We start from the raw sequence: 20,544 nt of genomic DNA on the forward strand, positions 1-20,544 counted from the left end.
GGATGGAACCCGCACACTCCACAGCCCTGAGACCTGGGGTCGGGGTGCGGGGACCAGGTGGAAGCACAGGGCCTGACACATAATTAGGGTTTGACACGTATTAGTTACTTTTTTTTTTTCACTGTGGGCTGTCCCAAGTCCCTTGCTGGCTACCCTGGGCACCAGCTGGGTGGCTCGGACTCCAGCCCAAAGTTGGCTGTGCCTCCTTTAAGTGTCCCGCAGACCACACCTGCAGGGTAGAGCTTGGCAAGCCCCTCTCAGGAATGCCAGCCTAGCCACCTTGCTCCACACCCTTCCCAGCTAAACTGAGGCTGGGTTGGTCTGGGCCTGTGCCAAGCTCAAGGGGCCCTCCTCTCCAGGTTACTCAGTGCTCAGTGAGGCATTAATAGGAGGGAGAGAGCCCAGAGCGGCTGTGGCCAGGCATTTATTCCCTCTGAGTCGCAGAGAAGGCCTCTGGGTCGGGAGTGACACTGGGACCAGAGCAGGGGCCCAGGATGAAGGCTTTGGCCTGGGAGTTCAAGGCCCAGCTCTGACCCATCCTGCTGTGGGGCCCTGGGAGTGCCCATCCACTGGAGGGAGTCAAGGGGAAAGGTCAGCATTTGGACTCAGGCCCAGCCAGTGTGGCTCAGTGGTTGAGCGTTGACCTATGGACAGGGGGTCAGGGTTCGATTCCCAGTCAGGGCACATACCGGAGTTACAAACTCGATTCCCAGTGTGGGGTGTGCAGGAGGCAGCCCATCAGTGATTCTCTCTCATCATTGATGTTTCTCTCTCTCTCTCTCTCTCTCTCTCTGAAATCAATACAGATATATATATATATATATTTTTAAATATATTTTATTGATATTTTACAGAGAGGAAGGGAGAGGAATAGAGAGCTAGAAACATCAATGAGAGAGAAACATCGATCATCGATCAGCTGCCTCCTGCACACCTCCCACCGGGGATGTGCCCGCAACCAGGGTACATGCCCTTGACCGGAATCGAACCTGGGACTCTTCAGTCCGCAGGCCGACGCTCTATCCACTGAGCCAAACCGGTTTCGGCAATACAGATATATTTTTAAGAAACAATTTAAAAAGACACATTTGGACTCAGACCCAGTGCAGCTAGCAGTGAGTGCAGGATAAAGATGGTGTTGAGGGCTTCGCCCACCTCTGGGCCTCACTTTCCTCATCTGGGCTGTGGGGTCATAACCCCTGTTCTGAGAGATCGGAGGCAACACACAGCAGAGAGCTGGGGGGCGGGGTGGGCGGGCTGCACATGGGTCCCAACCCCCGGCTCTGGCTTGGCCTCGGGCCGCCACCAGCCCCCTCAGGCTGGGTTTCCTCATTGTCAAGCTCTCCCCCACCCTGGCACTTGTGGTTGGCAAGAGGGTCAGGTGAAGTCATGGATTTCACAGGCTTATTGTTTAAACCAACAAGGCTCCAGCCCTCTGGGAGTTTCCTGTTTGAGACAGGGAAAGGTTGGGAAACAAAGAAATAGGATGTTGGAAACAGGTCCAGATGGAGGAGGAGGTTCTTTCTCCAACAGACTCCGAAGGAGGGGGGTCCCGGCTGCCAGGAAGCTTCCAGAAGGGTGTGCTGCGGGGAAGGGGAGCTGCGTGGGGCTGGGAGGCGGGTGGGTGAGGCTTGGAGTGGGAAAGGCCCAGGCAATCCCCATCCCTGGGGGTGGTATGACTCAGCCCCACAGCTGGCTGCAGGGGCCTTGGGGCCTGGAGGTCAGACTAGGACAGCCGTGGGCAAACTACAGCCCGCGGGCCGGATCCGGCTGTTCTATCTGGTTCTCTTGCTCTCCCCTCCGCTCCTTTACTTTGAATTTATATTAGTTCACACAAACACTCCATCCATGCTTTTGTTCCGGCCCTCCGGTCCAGTTTAAGAACCCATTGTGGCCCTCGAGTCAAAAAGTTTGCCCACCCCTGGACTAGGATGTCCTGAAAGAGCCACAGAGCCCCCCGGGCCAGGGCTCATGTGCCCCCTCCCCTTCACCCCCCCCCCCCCACCACATACACACAGGGCACGGGTGGACAAGCATACTCTCGGGCCACACCCCTTCAGTTCTGCCCCAGGAATCTGCGTTTTTGTTTTTTGTGGTTTTTTAAAAATAAATTTTTATTGATTTCAGAGAGGAAGGAAGAGGGAGAGAGAAAGAGAAGCATCAATGATGAGAGAGAATCATGGATCGGCTGCCTCCTGCACCCCCCACACTGGGGATGGAGCCCACAGCCCGGGCATGTGCCCTGACCTCCTGGTTCATAGGTCGAGGCTCAACCCCTGAGCCACGCCGGCCTGGCGGACTCTGCGTTTTAAGCAGGCCTCTCTCCTGCTAATGTGTGTGTGTGGGGGGGGGGGGGGGGCGTATCTTGGGGTCACATTTTAGGAAAGTGGTTCCCACTTGGAGAGCAGGAGAGGCAAGCGGTGAGTTAATCCTGGCTAGGCCGCCTTCTGCCTCTGGGATCGTAGGCAAATCACCCCGCGCCCTAAGCTTCAGTTTTTGCAAACGCCCTGAGTCCGGTGGTCCCCATTCTGGCAGAGTTGTGATCCCTCTGCGGGCTTCATTCAGGCGTCTCTCACCTTCTCCCTCCTCCCTTTTCCCTTCCTTCCCTCCAGCCCTCCCTCCCTTTCCTCCCTGTCAGGGGCTGCCTCCTCCTCAGAGCTGCAGGACAAACTCGTCTTATCACCCCTGCGCTGGGCAGGAAGGCCAAGCTGCTGAAGGCCAGGCCCCATTTGGGGAGGACACTGGGTCTGGCCTTCCCCCTCTCCCCACCCCAGTCTGCGTCATCTGCACCGTCCATCCGTCCATCCGGGGCTCTTGCGCACAGCACCCACCCAGCAGTCAAGGAGGAAGGCAGATACCCACCCCAGCCCCGGATTCCATTCCTCCCCCTCTGGGACCAGGAGTTATTTTTAGCAGGCCCCGCTGTGAGGGTCAAGCAGCCGAGGGACCTTGGGCAAGCGCACTGCTTTCCTCTGGGCCTCAGTGTCCACTTCTGTCAGCCACCTAAGAAGCCCTGCAGCCTTCCCCTCAGGGAGACCTGGGTGGACATGGGACCGTCTTGAAGACAGACAAACCTCCCTCCTATGCTGCTGATGCTCCTTAGGCTTTGGCCTTGGGCTAGCCCAGAGCCCCAACTGCTGCCAACAATGTGATCATCAACCAAGGCAAAGCCTTCGCTTCTTTCTTTTCTTTTCTTTCTTTCTTTCTTTCTTTCTTTCTTTCTTTCTTTCTTTCTTTCTTCTTTCTTTCATTGATTTCAGAGAGGAAGGGAGAGGGAGAGAGAGAGATAGAAACATCAATGATAAGAGAGAATCATTAATCGGCTGCCTCCTGCATGCCTCCCTCTGGGGACTGAGCCTGTAACCCGGGCATGTGCCCTTGACCAGAATGGAACCCGGGACCTTCAGTCCTCAGGCCAACACTATCCACTGAGCCAAATCGGTTAGGGTGCAAGGCCTTCGTTTTTTTCCGGTCCTGGAGGCATTGAAAGGCCTGCCCAGCGCCCCTTCTGCCCAGACGTGGGGGGAGCTGGGACAGAGAAGGGAGGAGGTGGGGAGAATGGGCGGGGAGAGTGAGCAAGGCTCAGGGAGCAATCGTGAGAAAGCCAGCGGGGTAACACTGCAGTGGGCATTGTGGCAGCAGTAACAGCTCCACCCAGGTGTTCGGCCTGACGCTGGATTATTCACACAACCTCAGCTCTCTCGGAGCGGCAGGCCGGTATAACCATCAGCCCCATACATGGGACGAAAGTTCAGAACGGTTACGTGACTGGCCCAAGGTCCCACAGCCAGCGAGTGGAGAGCAGGGCCGGCCTGCTGACCGGCCTTCTAGTCTAGTGCCCCACCCCAGGGAGGTGAGGAAGCTGGAGAAGGGAGGCTGGGCTGCAGCAAGGGGTTCAGGTCTCCGGGGAATGGGGGATGGGTCCAGTATGGGTAGAGGATTAAAGAATCCTCTAAAAAAAAATAGTAATTCCGTAATAAAAACCACTGCCTTATTGGATGCGGTTTCTTTTTTTTTTTAATACGTATTTTATTGATTTCAGAGAGGAAGAGAGAGGGAGATAGAAACATCAATGATGAGAGAGAATCATGGATTGGCTGCCTCCTGCACGCCCCCCACTGGGGATCAAGCCCACAACCCGGGCACGTGCCCTGACCAGGAATTGAACCGTGACCTCCTAGTTCATAGGTTGACACTCACCACTGAACCACACCGGCCGGGCCTGAATGTGGTTCTTATCTAGCTCTCACTGCCCCGAGGTAGCTCCGGAGGTTCTCCAAGTGGAGGCAGGCTGGTGTCGGTGCGTGATTAACATCTACAACCAGCAAAGGAGATTTTCCTTGAGGATGTGGTGGGCGATGTGCATTCAGCTGTCCACAATCACGTGAGCCCGTTCCTAAAATAACCCGAAAAATCGGTTCTGGCCTGACCTGCGTGACTCAGTGGTTGAGCATCAGCCTAGGAACCAGGAGGTCACGGTTCAATTCCCGGTCAGGGCACCTGCCTGGGTTGTGGGCTCGATCCTCAGTGGGGACTTGCAGGAGGCAGCCGATCCACGATTCTCTCTCATCATTGATGTTTCTATTTCTCTCGCCCTTCCTCTCTGAAATCATTAAACACATACATTAAAAAAAAAATCGGTTCTGTTTCTCTGCAGAACCCTGGCTGATGTGCTTTCTACGCTTGAGGTGGGAAGTGGACGTGGGGACCCTGCCACCTGGCTCTGGGCTGGGCGGGACCAGCACCTGGAAGGCAGGCAGGTGGTGGTAACAGTGGCTGCGGATGCGGATGGATGCGGGTGCGGATGGATCGCGGGTGCGGATGGATGCGGGTTCGGATGGATGCGGATGCGATGGATGCTGGAACTGGGGCTTGGAAGTGACTGTCCACGTTGATGCAGAGCTGGCGTCGGCATTCTAGCAGCCCGCCCGCCCGCCCGCCCTCCTCTCTCAGTGTCTCCTTGCCCGGCCACCCACCCCTCACCCTTGCCCAGACCCTCGCGCCCAGGGAGCCAAGGGGCCATGGGCGCTCCCTCTCTCGAGGGTTCCCTTTGGGCCTAAAGCCCTGGAGCCGGGGTGGGGGAGGTGAGGCCAGAACTGCGCCGGGGGCCCCGCTGGGACTGAGTTAACAGTTTCTTGTGCAAGACTCGCGGGCTTGTGACACGCCAACGTTCCCAGCCCCAGCGCCGCGGCGGCCTTGAGAGCCCTTGTGAGTGAAATCAGCCGGGGCTGATGGCTAAATAGCCTCCCACACCCGGGGGGAGCGTTCTCCACCCCTCCCCCAACGCGCCCTGCACACCCAGCAGGCTGATCCCTGCAGCACCGAGGCCAGGGGCCAGGGCAGCGCGTGGCCTGGGGGCCCCTGGGCTGAGGGGCAGCCACAGGGGCCTGGCCCTCTTCCCATTTTTCAAGGAAAGCCTCGCATCCCGATTTTTATGTGAGCACTTTGCATTCTCACCGTGTGTTTCTTTAATAAGAAAAACGTATTTGAATAGGTAATATTTGTTTATGGTAAAAATGCAAATAGCACATAAGGCAGGGAAAGCAAAAGGTCCCCTGGCCTGGCCCGTGTGGCTCAGCTGGTTGGGCATCGTCCAGTGCACTGAAAGGTTGCTGGTTTGACTCCCAGTCAGGGCACAGGCCCAGGTTGTGGGCTCGATCCCCAGTGCGGGGCGTGCAGGAGGCAGCCGATCAATCGATGTTATGCTCTCACCTCCAGGTTCCTCTCCTCTCTCCCTCTCCCTTCCTGTCTCTCTAAAAAGAAATAAAGTATCCTATATAATAAAACCCTAATATGCAAATTGACCGAACGGCGGAACCACCGGTCGCTGTGACACACACTGACCACCAGGGGCATACACTCAACGCAGGAGCTGCCCCCTGGTGGTCAGTGCGCTCCCACAGGGGGAGTGCCAGAAGCCAGGCTAATGGCTGGTGAGCACAGTGGCGGTGGCGGGAGCCTCTCCTGCCTCCATGGCAAGTGAGCAGTAAGGAGCGAGGGGTCCCGGACTGTGAGAGACCCAGACTGTGAGAGGGATGTCCGCCTGCTGGCTTAGGCCCGATCCCCTCAGGGATCGGGCCTAAGCCAGCAGACGGACATCCCCTGAGGGGTCCCGGACTGCAAGAGGGCACAGGCTGGGCTGAGGGACCCCCCCCTCGAGTGCACAGATTTTGTGCACCAGGCTTCTAGTTCTTTAAATAAAATAAAGAAACAAGTTCCTCTCATCTGGGTCTTTCCCAGGACAACACGGCTGGTAGTTCTCCAGGGCCCTTCCAGAAAGATCTCCCTCATTCACTCAGGGAGGGGGAGCTGAAGCCCTCCAAGCCCTCGCGGGAGCCGCAGAGGCTGGTGTAGCTGCTGGGGGACCCTGCGGGCAGCACAGGCAGCTGGGCCAGCGGGGGAGCCCTGGAGCCAGCCCAGAGAGGGACCCTGTTCTGCGGGTTTGGGGTTGGGGGACAGCTCTGGAGCCTCGGGGCTCAGCCCCAGCCGAGGCAGACCCCAGGCTTCAGGCAGGGTGACTGCCGGACCCAGCCATGGGGGCCTGGGGAGGGGGGGGGGGCCGCAGCCACGACATTTACCCAATCTCCCCAACCTTCTGGCTCCCTGCAGCGGCTGGTTGTGACACCAGCTCAGAGCTTCCCTCCAGCTAACGGCCGCCATCCCCCCAGCCCCGGGTTCCTCTTTTCTGAGCCACCCACGTCGGGGTCCGTTGGGACTTTGCCTTCATGGCTCTGACCTGGGGGGCTGGTGGGGGTCAGCAGTGCTGCTGGCTCACAGAGGTGCTCTGAGCATTTGAGGAAGGAAGGGGCGAGGGAACAAATGCGCAGGTGCACGACCCGTGAACAAAAGCGCGCAGTGGGTGACTGCACGCAGGCTCCCTGCACCCTGAATGCAGGCGGCGGGGGGGTGGGGGGGGTGGGGGGGTTCCCAGGCCCTGTGATGAGGCCGACTGTGGGCAGGTTATCAGCAACGAGGCAGGCGTGGAAAGCGGGAAGCAGATGGCTGGTCAGCACACAGCCCACAGATGGGTAAGAATCTGAGCGAGGTCACTTACCAGGCGCCCGGCTGCCTGGGCACCCGTGGGAGCCTGCCCCAGGGAGGTCAGCGAGTGCCCACATCCCGGGCACCCCGCCACCGCACCGCCTCCGTGTTCAAACTCTCGTGGGCCTGCCCCGCGGCCCGCACAGCCTCCTCCACGCCTCCCTCGGCGCTCCCCCCGGGCCTGGTCTGTGGACCGGGTGTGTGTCAGCACCCCACGGAGGCTCCGTGCAGCTGCGCTGGGGGGGGCTTCGGGACAGACCACGGGACATGTGGCACTCCCCCCCCAGGCCCCCCCAGACCCCTCCTCCCCTCCGTCCTCACTGCCTCCGGTGGGCAGCCATGGGAAGGTGACAAGGGATGTACTCTGCCTGGGTAACGGCACGCGGAACATTGTCTCCAGCCGCCGTACCTTACAGACAGAAAGCTGCTGACAGCTCCGATGTGACTCCCAGGTTTAGGAGTTCCTTGGGCCAAGTTTCTGCTCACAGTCACAGGGGCACACACCGGATGTTCCTCATTCACACCCGGTCCCAGGCCCAAAGGTGCCGGAGCCACTAACACAGCAACACTCACACTCACAGCCTGCAGCTGCGAAGTCACAGCGCTGCCGGTGGACAAGGACGGTCACACACGGTGTCACACCCACATGCACGGTCACGGGATCGTGGACGCTGCATCACCCCTCATCCTTACTGCCAACCCCGAAACCAATGTTCACTAGCTTCCTGGGATGGGGCCTCACAATCCTTCCCTCCGCACCCCCGAATCCCTGACGAGGCCTGGGCCATCCTGCTCCAGGTGCCCGCTGTAACTACCCACGGACCAGTGTGAACCCAGAGAGTTCACAGTCAAGCTGTGTGACTGTAACAGTCCCTTCTTCTCTCAGGGCCTCAGTTTCCCCGCCTGCTTAATGGGGGCGCAGACCCGTGGCTCCAAGTGTTTTTCTGGCACTTAGGACGGGGAGAGCTATACTCCTGTGGCCTCCCTGGCACTTCCTGGGCCCCGGGCTCCTGGGAGTAAGGCCATCTGGCCCCTGAGTCTCTGCCCACGTTCTGGCTGGATGCCGCTTGCTGGGAACGAAGCCCAGCCCAGCTCTGCTTGAGGCCTCCCGGGGGCCCTGACGCCTGGCTGTGGGCAGGGCCCGAAGAGGGGCTGTCCAGCTTGGAGACCAGGCCGGCAGGACTGACCGCCAGGGACCCACCCATGCCTCCAAGCAACACACTGGCCAAAAGAGCCTTCCGGAGAAACTGCCAGTAACTGGCCGGAGGCCCTCAGGGGCCCCTCCCTCTTCCCTTCTTGTTCCTGATCCCCCCAGCCTCCTGGGGTCCCAGGGCAGTTCAGGAGCGAGTATGTCCCCTAGACCTCGGGAAAGATCAACGGGTTTACACATCACCCCAGTCCAGCCAGGGGCACCTGGCGCTTCGTGCACCTCCCAGCGGGCAATGGAAGGTGGCATCCTGCCAGGCGTACTTGGGGGTGGGGCAGGGCCGGGGTGGGGGAGAGGAAACCAGCTGAAGTGTGACGGAGCGGCCTTTGTCGTGCAGGTATTAACAGATGAGCAAGGGGAGCGGGTTATACAATCAGCTGGCAAGCAAAGGTGAGCCTGCGTCTGGCTGGCAAGTCTGGCAGAGCCTTTCACTGGCCCTGTGATTCCAGGGCCTTTAGGGGTGCCAGGCCTGGGGGGTGCAGGGGGAGGGGAGGGCCAACGACAGGAGCTCATTTCCCACATCCCACCCAGCTCTCTCCTCCCTGCCCCCGGTGGTGGGGGCACTGGAGCCACACTGCTGGAGGGGTGCCAGCGATCCCCGAGAGCTCTGAGCTCCACCCCAGGGTTCCAGACTCAGCAGGGCCCCGAGAACCTGCGTTTCTCCGAGTTCTCAGGGCTGCTGCCGGGACCACACACAGCAAACCGTTCATCTTATCGCCAGCAGCAAGAGAGCTCCCCTCCCTCCCTCCCTCCCTCGCCCCCTTCCTTCCTTCCTCCCTCCCTCCCTCCCTTCCTCCCTTCCTTCCTCTCTCCCTCCCTTCCTTCTCCCTCCCTCCCTTCCTTCCCCCTCCCTTCCTTCCTCTCTCCCTCCCTCCCTCCCCTCTCCCTCCCTCTCTCCCTCCCTCCCTCCCTCCCTCCCTCCCTTCCTTCCTTCCTTCCTCCCTCCCTTCCTTCCTTCCTTCCTTCCTCCCCTCCTTCCTCTCTCCCTCCCTCCCTCCCTCCTTCCCTTCCTTCCTTCCTTTCTTCCTTTCTTCCTTCTTTCCTTCCTTATTGATTTCAGAGAGGAAGGGAGAAGGAACGAGAGATAGAAACCTCAAAGATGAGAGAGAATCGTGGATCGGCTGCCTCCTGCACGCCCCCCACTAGGGATCAAGCCCACAACCCGGGCCTGTGCCCTGACCGGGAATTAAACCGTGACCTCCTGGTCCTTAGGTAGATGCTCAACCCCTGAGCCACGCCGGCCGGGGCTGGGCCAGAGGGGGTTTTTAAAGCAAACCTGCCTGGCATTCCTCCTCTGCTCAAAGCCCTCCCGCGGCTCCCTCTCGCTGGGTAGGAGCCACGGGAGTCTGCAAGGCCCACCCACTCAGAGGGCCCCCAACACTCACTTCTCTGTCCCTTACCCCCTCCCAGCAGATCGCCACCTCGGCCCTGTGGTTGCTGTCCCCTCTACCCCGTGATGCCCCTGCCCCAGGTCTTGTGGGCAAGCCCACCTCCTAAACCCTCCCTTCTCTTCCCAACCCACCCTGCCAGCCCTGCTCTCCCGGGGGCCCTGCGTCCAGACCTCTGAGGCCAGGGCCACGCCATCTTGTCCGCAGTGTTTGGCAAAGATGGGAGAGGGAGGTTTAGGGGTGCCTTACATGAACGAAGCCTGGAGCCACCCAGGGGCCTCCAGCGGGCCTGGAACTTGGGCCTCCCAACCAGCCAGGCCTGAGCAGCTGGGAACCCTCACACAGTGGGGCCCGGAGTGGGGCTCTCTGGCCAGGTCTGGTGCCCGGGTGGGGTGGGGAGGTGGGAGGTGCCCAGGCTGGGGCATCGGGCGGAGCCCTGTGAGCAGCGAGCTCTGGCCCTGGCTCCATGAGGCTTATCAGTGCCGACCTGTATCCTGTCCCGGGAGCACTCGATGTTGCTGACGCAAACCCAGAGGTCATGGTGGTGCAGGTGAACTTGGCTCAGCCAGCTGCCCGCATGACCCCGATGAGCTCAGAGGGTGTCTGGTGGCAGGGCCTGGCCTAGCGGTGACCCCACTGGGCAACTCGGGGAAGGAGGGTTAGCCCAGGCGTGTCTGACTGTCAGGGGCGCAGGAGTTATGGGGAGGGTGGGAGCGTGGCAAACCCTCTCCAACCTCCTCCTCCGGGAGGTAGGGGTGGCTGGCCGGCATCCGTACTGGGGTCACCGGGCCTGATTCTGGGTCCTGCTTCCCCCCAGGATGGCTGTGATGGCTGTACCCCTCCTCCCCGCATCATGCCAAGGCTGTGGGTTTGAGTAGCCTTGGGGGTGGGACTGTCGGCGAACGTCCATGACGTCAGGCTGACCTTGCTCAGCATTCCCAAGGAATTTTCTGACGCGCACAGCCTTGACATTGGGGTCCTCCTGCCCGGGCGCTGCCAGGGAGCCCTGGGCCTTGCTCTGGCAGCTCTGCCTGGCAGGTGGGCTGCGGGCTGGGCCCCTGGGTCACCTGTCCCAGGTGTAACTCCTTGAGCAGGGTTTGGCTTCCTGTGAACTCACATCTGCACAGGTGTGCACATGTATGTGGGTACCCGCAGGAAAAGTCCGCCACCCTGAGCTCCACAACCTCCCCCGACCTGCCCTTCTTCTTCTTCTTCTTTTTTTTTTTTTTTTAACGTATTTTATTGATTTTTTACAGAGAGGAAGGGAGAGGGAGAGTTAGAAACATCGATGAGAGAGAAACATCAATCAGCTGCCTCCTGCACACCCCCTACTGGGGATGTGCCCGCAACCAAGGTACATGCCCTTGACCGGAATTGAACCTGGGACCCTTCAGTCCTCAGGCCGACGCACTATCCACTGAGCCACACCGGTTAGGGCTCTTCTTCTTTTTTTAAATATGTTTTTATTGATTCCAGAGAGGAAGGGAGAGGGAGAGAGAGACAGAAACATCAATGACGAGAGAGAATTACTGATGGGCTGCCTCCTGCACGCCCCCTACTGGGGATCGAGCCCACAACCCCGGCATACGCCCTTGACTGGAATCGAATCAGGGGCCCTTCAGTCCACAAGCCGACGCTCTATCCACTGAGCCACACAGGCTAGGGCCATATACATACGGCCTTTCTTATGCGGAGGTGTGTCCCCTCTAGCTCCACCTTGCTGAGAGTTTTTATCCTAAATAGATGTTGGATTTTGTCCAATGCTTTTTCTGCATCTATTGATAGGATCATATGATTGTTACCTGCATTTTGTTTATGTGGGTCACTCCCTGAGCAAGCAGACCCGGTCCCAAAGCTCCATCTGGGAGGGGTCTCTATGGCTCACCTCAGTCCTAGGAGGGCACGTGTGGGCCCCCTGCCCTTCGAGACTGGTCTTCATGCGTGCTGTCTACCTTCGGCCTTACCATCAAGCCTTCCTCCTGAGCCCCCCTGCTTGGACCCTGCTCCCCAGACATGACACCTTAGCCCTGTCACCTCAAATGTTTTACATTTGAGGACAGGAGGCTGTGGGGTGACTCCTGCTAGATCACCCAGCCCAGAGGAAGGGCCTGGACTCCCCCTTAGATCTGCCGGAGCCCGGCCCGCACCTGTGCTGCCCCCTGCAGGTGGTGCGGCCTGAGAGCTCGGCGGGGCTTTCCAAGCGCAGGTGGCGCTGGGCCACGTGGGCGGTGTCATCCCTGCCTTTCCTCCTGCTTTCTCACCGGGGCTGCTCCCTGCCTCTCTCCTGCCAGCCCACACCTGTGCGACTTGGGTGCCGAAGGTCAGACCTCCCTGCGCCCTCAAAGAAGCTTTTCCCGTGACCTTAACCTCCCCGCTTCCCTCCAGCTGAGAGCAAGTCCTGCCCATCACAGACCTCACTGCAACCTATGGGCACTCCTGCCACGACCCACTCATTTACTTGGCACATGTGTACTGTGCCCGCTCTGTCCAGGCCCTGCCCTGGGGGCAGCCGTGTGCTCGCATCTGTCCCCCGGGGCTGGCATTCTCGAGGGAGAAGACAGCGAACTGACAAGCCCAGTGTGTCAGGTGGCGAAAGCAGGGACAGGAGGAGGCGGCTGGCATTTTTAGGAGGGGGGTCGGGGAAGGGGGCCCTGAGGAGGGGATGTGCGAACACAGTCCCACTGGAAGTGCTGGGCTGAGCTGAGTGGACGCTGGGACAATGGCCAGTGCACGAGGCCTGAGGGGGGGGGGGTGGGCACCTTCTGTGCAGAGGACAGTGAGGACACCGTGTGGCTGCGACAGAGAGCGCCCGGGGCAGGTGGGAGCGGAGGCCGAGCGCGGGGCCAGGTCTTCAGAGCAGAGGAGTGTGATGCGGCTGAGGTCCCGCCAGGAGCCACACGGATGCAGTGGCAGCCCAGCATCAGCTCAGCATGGAATCCTCCTTCCCCCGCGGGGGCGGGTTATTGCGATTGTTTTACATTTGAGGACAGGAGGCTGGCTGTGGGATGACTACTGCTAGATCACCCAGCCCAGAGGAAGGGCCTGGACTCCCCCTTAGATCTGCCGGAGCCCGGCCCGCACCTGCGCTGCCCCCTGCAGGTGGTGCGGCCTGAGAGCTCGGCCGGGCTTTCCAGGCGCAGGTGGCGCTGGGCCACGTGGGCGGTGTCATCCCTGCCTTTCCTCCTGCTTTCTCGGCCCCCCCTGCCCCGCCCCTCCCCGGTGGTCTTGGCCCTTGGGCAGCGGGCTCTAGGAGTGAGGACAGGGAAGGAGGCTCTCATGTTGGAAACTGTGGGTTTTGTACCAGGGCAGAGACCTCCCTGCCACCAGGGCGCCTGAAAAGAAGCTGTCTTCCAGGCCCCCCTCCCCATGGAGGTCCCTCCACATTGCGGTTCCTCCAACATGAAGCACCCCCCTACGTAGAGGCCTTACTCAGAAATGGAGTCCAGTCTGATGGGCGAGGCATGGGGCGGGGGTGGGTGCTCAGTCAAAAAGTGGAGGCACCTCCTCAAAAAATTAAAAATAGAGCTCCCATTTGACCCAGTGGTCCCACTTCTAGGAATATCTCCCAAGAAATCAGAAACACCAGTCAGAAAACATAGCCCTAACCGGTGTTGCTCAGTGGATAGAGCATCGGCCTGTGGACTGAAAGGTCCCAGGTTCGATTCCGGTCAAGGGCATGTACCTTGGTTGTGGGCACATCCCCAGTAGAGGGTGTGCAGGAGGTGGCTGATCGATGTTTCTCTCTCATCAATGTTTCTGACTCTCTATCCCTCTCTCCCTTCCTCTCTGTAAAAAAATCAATAAAATATATTTTTTTAAAAAAAGAAAAGATATGTGCACCCCCATGTTCATAGCAGCACAATTCACCATAGCTAAGATTTGGAAACAGCCTAAGTGCCCGTCAGATGGACAGATGGATTAGAAAACGTGGTACACCTACACAATGGAATACTACGCTGCTGTAAAAAAGAAGGATCTCTTACCATTTGCAACAGCATTGATGGACCTGGAGAGCATTATGCTAAGCTAAATAAGCCAGAGGAAGATAAATATCACATGATCTCACTCATTTGTGGAATATAATGAACAACATAAACTGATGAACAAAAATAGAGCCGGAAGAAAAAAATATTTTAGAATATAAGTAATCCCGTTATTTGCAGATTTTTAATATTTCCTACAACTTTTGTGATATTATACTATGTTAGTACAGTTTTGGTAATATTTTTTTTAAATATATTTTATTGATTTTTTTACAGAGAGGAAGGGAGAGGGATAGAGAGTTAGAAACATCGATGAGAGAGAAACATCGATCAGCTGCCTCCTGCACACCTCCCACTGGGGATGTGCCCGCAACCAAGTTACGTGCCCTTGACCGGAATCGAACCTGGGACCCCTCAGTCCATAGGCCGATGCTCTATCCACTGAGCCAAACCGGTTTTAGCAGTTTTGGTAATATTTAAAATCTTTTTTTTCTTGAAATATTAATGTCTACTGCATGTAAATTATATTTAAAATCATTTTTCTTGAAATGTTAATGTTTATTGCATGTAAATGGCTAATTATTTTGTAAAAAAAAAAGTGGAGGCACCCATCTTGGCTTATGCAGGTTGCACCAGTAGCGGATCCTCGCTTGTCTGTGTGATGTCAGCAGAGTCAACCTCTGCATTTTTTGGAGAATAAATGAGCAAGAGAGGGTGGGGCGGCCCTTGCCCCTCCACCCTGTGAGCACGGACAGAAGATAGTGGGACACAGAAAGACGGGGGAGCGGGAGGAGAATCTCCCAGTGCCTCCCCTTTGAGCAAGCCTGACTTTTGAAAAGCATCTTCCAGAAGGGTTTCCCCAAATTCCGTCTTGCAGATTACAAGCTCCTGTAGATGAGGGGTGCTCCAGGGCTTGAACGTCATCCTGTGAACAGTGTTGAACAGCTTCAGGGTGTGAGTGATGCTAAACTTGTTTTAAGGAGAATGTCATCGTATCTAAGTAAAATGAGCCTGAACATACTATCTAATAAAAGAGCAATATGCAAATTAACCATCACTCCGCTACACCCACAAGCCACGCCCACAAGCCAATCAGGAGCGAGTATGCAAATTAATCCAACCAAGATGGCAGCAGCCACGAGAAAGCAGGAGGGAGGCTTGGGTTTCCCCTGTGATGGAGGAAGCCAAGCTTTCCGCACACCCTGGCTGGCCCAGGCCTGCACTTCAGGCTACAAAATTTCAATTATAGAAGATAAATAAATCCCAACAAAAATGGCAGCAGCCACAGAGCTGGAGAGAGCAGGAGGCTAGGGTTGCCACCGGCAATGGAGGAAGCCAAGCTTCTGAAGCCCTGGCCTGCGTGGCCTCCGCTTAAGGCTACAAAGTTTCAATTATAGAAGATAAATAAATCTTAACAGAAATGGCTGCCGCCACAGAGCGAGCAGAAAGCTTGGCTCCACTTCAAGCTACAACGTTTCAATTGTAGAAGATAAATAAATCCCAGATATCAGGGCCTCCGCTTGGGTCGCTGGGGGGCATGGCTGGCCTGAAAACCACCACAGGCCCCTCGCCCAGGCCGCCCCACACCCTAAGAGAACCTCCACCCTGATCTGGGACACCCTTCAGGGCAAACCAGCTGGCCCACACCCATGTACCAGGCCTCTATCCTATCTAATAAAAGAGTAATATGCAGATTGACCATCACTCCAACACACAAGATTGCTGCCCCCATGTGGTCAAAGATGGCTGCCTCCATATGGACACAAGATGGCCATGACAAGATGGCCAGCAGGGGAGGGCAGTTGGGAGGGACCAGGCCTGCAAGGGAGGGCAGTTGGGGGCGATCAAGCCTGCAGGGGAGGGCAGTTGGGGGTGACCAGGTCTGCAGAGGAGGGCAGTTGGGGGTGACTGGGCCTGCAGGGAAGGGCAGTTGGGGGGGACCCAGGTCTGCAGGGGAGGGCAGTTAGGGGCAAACAGGCTGGCAGGGGAGCAGTTAGCATCAATCAGGCTGGCAGGGCAGTGGTTAGGGGGTGATCAGGCTGGCAGGTAGAAGCGGTTGGGGCAATCAGGAAGGCAGGCAGGCAAGCAGTTGGGAGTCAGCAGTCCTGGATTGTGAGAGGGATGTCCGACTGCCCGTTCAGGCCCGATCCTGGTGGGATCGGGCCTAAACTGGCAGTCGGACATCCCTCAAGGGGTCCCAGATTGGAGAGGGTGCAGGCTGGGCTGAGGGACCCCACTGGTGCATGAATTTGTGCACCGGGCCTCTAGTTTCTAATATAAAGGCACCAATTCCGTGCCGCATCACAGTGAAGACTGGACCACCTATGGCTCTGTTTCTTGTATCTGGCCTTAGATCTTCCAGGTCCAAAGGAGACCTATCCCCCCCTGCCCCCCAGTCCAGATCCGTGCACACGCCAGTTTCTGAGTGAACTGAATCGGGCTCTGGTTTGCAGGCCCAGTAAACACCACCTTAAACCTCAGGTGTGGTCAGAAACATCACGGCCCAGCTTTGTCCTCATCAGTGTTGGGATCTGGCCAAGTCAGCCTGCCCAGGGGAAGTGATGGAAGTGTGAGCAAAGGGGCTATGTCATGAGCCTGACAAGCCATGGGGGCAGGAAGGGCAACATGGAAGTCCCAACAAGTTCAGTGACGGAAAGTAACCACACAGAATGGTCTGATCATAAATTCCCAACTGGGCAGGCCATGGCAGGAGCCACATCCCAGGCCTATCGCTTCCTGAGCAAATGTCAATCTTGACCTTAAGTGAGCCCGTCCATTGTTTTTTTGTTTTGTTTTGTTTTTTTTTAATATATTTTATTGATTTTTTACAGAGAGGAAGGGAGAGGGATAGAGAGCTAGAAACATCGATGAGAGAGAAACATCAATCAGCTGCCTCCTGCACACCCCCGACCAGGGATGTGCCCGCAACCAAGGTACATGCCCTTGACCGGAATCGAACCCGGGACCCTTCAGTCCACAAGCCGACGCTGTATCCACTGAGCCAAACCGGTTTCGGCCCGTCCATTGTTTTTATGCATCTAGGATAATATACCTTTGAAATGGAGTTATTTTCTTTTTTTTTTTATTGATTTTAGAGAAAGGGAAACATCAATTTGTTGTTGACTTATTTAGGCATTCATTGGTTGCTTCTTTATATATATATATTATTATTGAATTTTAGAGAGAGGGGAAGAAAGAGAAGTATCCATGTGCGAGTGGAACATGGGTCAGCTGCCTCCTGCACGCCCCCTACTGGGGATTGAGCCCACAACCGGGGCATGTGCCCTGGGGCCATGGAAACAGCAGCCTTTTGGTGCACAGGATGGCTCTCCAACCTACTGAGATACCTGGCCAGGGCTTCGGAGTAATTTTCTTTTCCAGACCTCTGGAAGGCACCACTGCAGGTACCAGAGCACAGGCCCACCCTCCCTGTCATCTCGTTGCCTGCACACCATCTCTATTTGCTGGGAAAGTGAATTAACTATCCTGTACCCACCCATGTAAAAGAAGCACGTGCTCCTCCATTTTCCTTTTGATCCAATCCTGGAGTTTTTTCCCACTTTGCTTTCTCCCGCTTCTTTAATCTACCTCCAGTGGGGTTCATGTAACGTCTTCTCCTTTGATTCTAATGTATAAAATAGCTGCAATACTGCCATTCTCCGAGCATTTTCTCAATCCGCTGAGATTTTGCACGTCCTGGAACACTGTGGCTCAAATAAACTCATAAAACTTTTCTGTCGGCTGAGCATCGTCTCGCCTATAGAGGTTTCCTGAATCTTGCAAAACATCCGGTCCAGGTCAGTTCCAGGTGGGGAAGATGCGGGGAGTGAGGTGCGGTAGAAAGGCCTGGCTTTCCCACAGCAGACAGTGGGCAGCAGCGGCCTCCGGTGGCCAGGCCCCTGGGCTGTCTCCTTCGCTTTTAAGCATGTGATTCATTTACAAAGGGCTTCGCAGGGCTGAGGAGTCTAGACAGGGCCAGGTGCACCCCACGCCCTCACATTACACATGGGGGAACCGAGGCCCACAGAGCGGAGGTATTTTTCCCCCGAGGTCGCACACGAAGCTCGGGGCGTACTGAGTATGGAACCTGGGTCTCTCCGCTCCACGGATGAGATTCCAAGTGACCGGTGTGTTTGTTAAATCGGCATTTGTTTTCAGCGCGTTCGGAGGAGCGAACCATTTAAGGAATTCCCGAAGGGCGAAGAATTGGCTCTTAATAAGGAGCTGAGCGAAAACCAAGCCTACCGAGCGCTTTAAGAAGGTAAACAGACCAGAACTCACTTCCGGGATTCTTACTGCTTTCGCCGCCGCTGGTTAATCCCGGACTCTCAATCCCGCCCTCAAGGCATCTTGGGAAATGTAGTCCCAGTTCCTTCCAGACGTCAGGTGGCGGCCGTCTTGGAACTGCATTTCCCAGAAAGCTGTGCTCGCCGGCTCGATAATCGGGCTACGGGCGGGTGGGGCGAACGCCTCGGACAGGGCTTTGGAAATTCCCAGGGAGGATGAGCGTCGGTGGCCAGAGGCCTTGGGCGGCGCCGTCCATAGGCCGCCTGGCCTGGCCAAGGTTGGAGCGGAGGCCGTGGAGCCGGCCCTACAGCTCTGCTTCCGGTAGGGGAGCAACTAGCCCAGGCGCCGCGTCTCCTTTAACCGCGGTGGGTGGGGCGAGGGGACGCGACCGGCGTTGCTATTGGCGGCGGTTGGGGGCGCGGAAACTGAACGCGCCGCAACGGCAGCGGCTGCCTCCTCGGGCTCCTGCGGCGCCTCGGGCGCCCTGGGCCCCGCCATGGCCGCGCCCTGTGCGGTAAGTGCTTGCTGGCGGCAGCCGCCGGGCCTTAGTCTCCGCGCACGGACCATGGGTACCTGGCCGGGGCACTGGCTGCGGGGGACGGGGGTCTCCGGGCTCCGAGCCCGTCTCCACGGCCCCCGTTTCCCGTCTGCAGGGCGCGCTGGGTCGGGGCGCCTCCTGCGTGCCAGGCCTTGTGCGTGCGGGCGGCCGGGCGAACGTTCCCGCGGAGGCCTGAGGGGTTGTTTCGAACTTGCAGGCCTCCCGGCTGGGTCGAGAGTCCGGGAGGCTGGGTGGTGGCCTGTTGGTCCCCGTAGGCACCTGGGGACTGACTTGAGCCGAGGGCCCAGGCATTTTGATCCCTAATCTAGTGCTCTTCCCGCAAGACCCCCCCCTTCGTTCCCAGTATATACAAACCACCTTTGGGGGGCGGGGGGGTGAACCACAGAGTCCATGGGGTTGGGGGAGAGGGTGTTGGGAGATGTCAGGGGTCCCCGGGTCAGGGGTGGACCTGAACTTGTCTCTGCCCACGGAGCCTAGAGGTGGGCACTGTCTTACTCTTGTTCTTCCAAGAGAGTCGGGCAGGGCCGTTGCTGCTCTGTTGCCCCCCTCCCCCCACCCAAGCTGCCACTCCCTCTGTTGTTGAAAGGGGAACGCGGGCAGGTGTGTTGGGGGCGGAGCTGGGCCGGAGCCGTGGGGACTTTTGTTCTGGTTACCAGCTCTGTAGGGTGGCAGTGGCCCTGCTGGGCTCTCTGGTGATAACTTGGGGGCAGGGGGAGGTGTTTGCATGCTGGGAGCGAGCTCAGTGCTAAGGCGGGAGCTGCCCTTCGATGGAGAGGCTCCCACGTGGGACTGCTCCAGACTCCTGGTCGGATAATACTCTTGGAGCAATGTCTCCCGGCTTCCTGAGCGGGTCCTGGCCCGGGGCCTGGGGCCTGGCGCTGGGTGGGGTGGAGATGGTGGCGATGCCGCCAGGGGTCTCCCCTGGGGCTGACCTTTGGGTTCACAAGCCATTGTGCAGTGGGATTGAGCGTCAGAGGGTGCAATACCTGAGATGCGGGCTGCTGAAAGGCACCCATTTTCTCTCTCTCCGTCTCAAAAAAATAACTATGAGACATTATTCACATACCATGAAACTCACCCTTCTAAAGCGTGAAACTCAGTGGTTTTTATTGACTTCACAGTGTTTATTATGCAACCATCATCACTGTCTCATTCCAGAACTTTTTTTTGTCAACTCAGAAACCCCCGTACCCCGTGAGCAGTCACCCCCTTCCTGTTTCGCGCTCTCCCCCAGCTCCTGGTAAACGCTACCCTATTTTCTGTCTCTTCTGCACATTTTGTGTAAATGGAATCAGACAAAACGTGGCCTGTGTGTCTGGCTCTTTCACTAGGAACATGCTTTCTAGGCTCACCCGTGTTGTAGTGTGTGTCGGTGCTTCGTGCCTCCCCTGGCTGAGGGTCCCGTCATGTGGGTAGACCCCATTTGGTTGATCCAGTCACCCAGCGAGGCATGGGGCTTGTCCACTTTTTGCCTGTTAGACTGAAGTGCTAGGAACGTTTGCGTGCCGGTTGTTGTGTGAGCACGTTCTCCATTCTTTCAGGCGTTTACCTTGAACTGCTGGGTCACTGGATAAATAACTTTTTGAGGAACTGCCAAACTGCTGCTTACAGGGGCTCATTTTTCTTGTTCTTTTTTTAAAGATTTAAAAAAAGATTTTGTCTATTCTGGCTGTCTCCCATTTTCATATGAATTTTAGGTCAACTTGTCAAATTCTGGAACAAAACCAAAAAAAGCCGCCTGGGATTTTCATCGGGATTATGTTGAACGTGTAGAACAATTTGGGGGATGTTACACCTTAAAAATACCAGGTTTCCCAAACTGTGGACATGCGCTATCTTTCCATTTACCTAGGTTTTTTCCCAAAGTTTCTTTCAATGGTATTTTATAGTTTTCGGTGGATGCGTCTTATACTTTTGTTAAATTATTCCTATTTTACATCTTTGAAGTGTGTCATAAATAGAGTTGTTACCTGACTTTTTCAGATTGTTCCCTGTTGGTGTACAAAAATACGGTTGATTTTTATATATCGATTTTGTATCCTACAACCTTACTGAAATTTGTTAGTTCTAATAGTCTTT

The 20,544-nt window shown here is 57.0% G+C and overlaps 1 protein-coding gene across 2 annotated transcripts in view; it reads left to right on the forward strand.

Annotated features, from left to right (window-relative positions):
* The first annotated feature begins 18,059 nt into the window (after nucleotides 1-18,059).
* The window catches only part of POC1A (POC1 centriolar protein A), a 34,677-nt gene continuing 32,192 nt past the window's right edge, over nucleotides 18,060-20,544 (forward strand). The window contains exon 1 of one of the 2 annotated variants that reach the window (XM_080676658.1): nucleotides 18,060-18,227. Coding sequence is in view for 1 of the 2 variants with exons in the window: in XM_080676657.1 (XP_080532783.1) it covers nucleotides 18,403-18,420 (18 nt within the window). In the remaining variant the exon portion in view is untranslated. Of the gene's footprint in view, nucleotides 18,421-20,544 lie in introns of both variants that reach the window. The other variant, XM_080676657.1, reaches the window with a different exon arrangement.

Source organism: Plecotus auritus (genome assembly GCF_963455305.1).
Source record: "Plecotus auritus genome assembly, chromosome: 6".
NCBI classification, from domain to species: Eukaryota; Metazoa; Chordata; class Mammalia; order Chiroptera; family Vespertilionidae; genus Plecotus; species Plecotus auritus.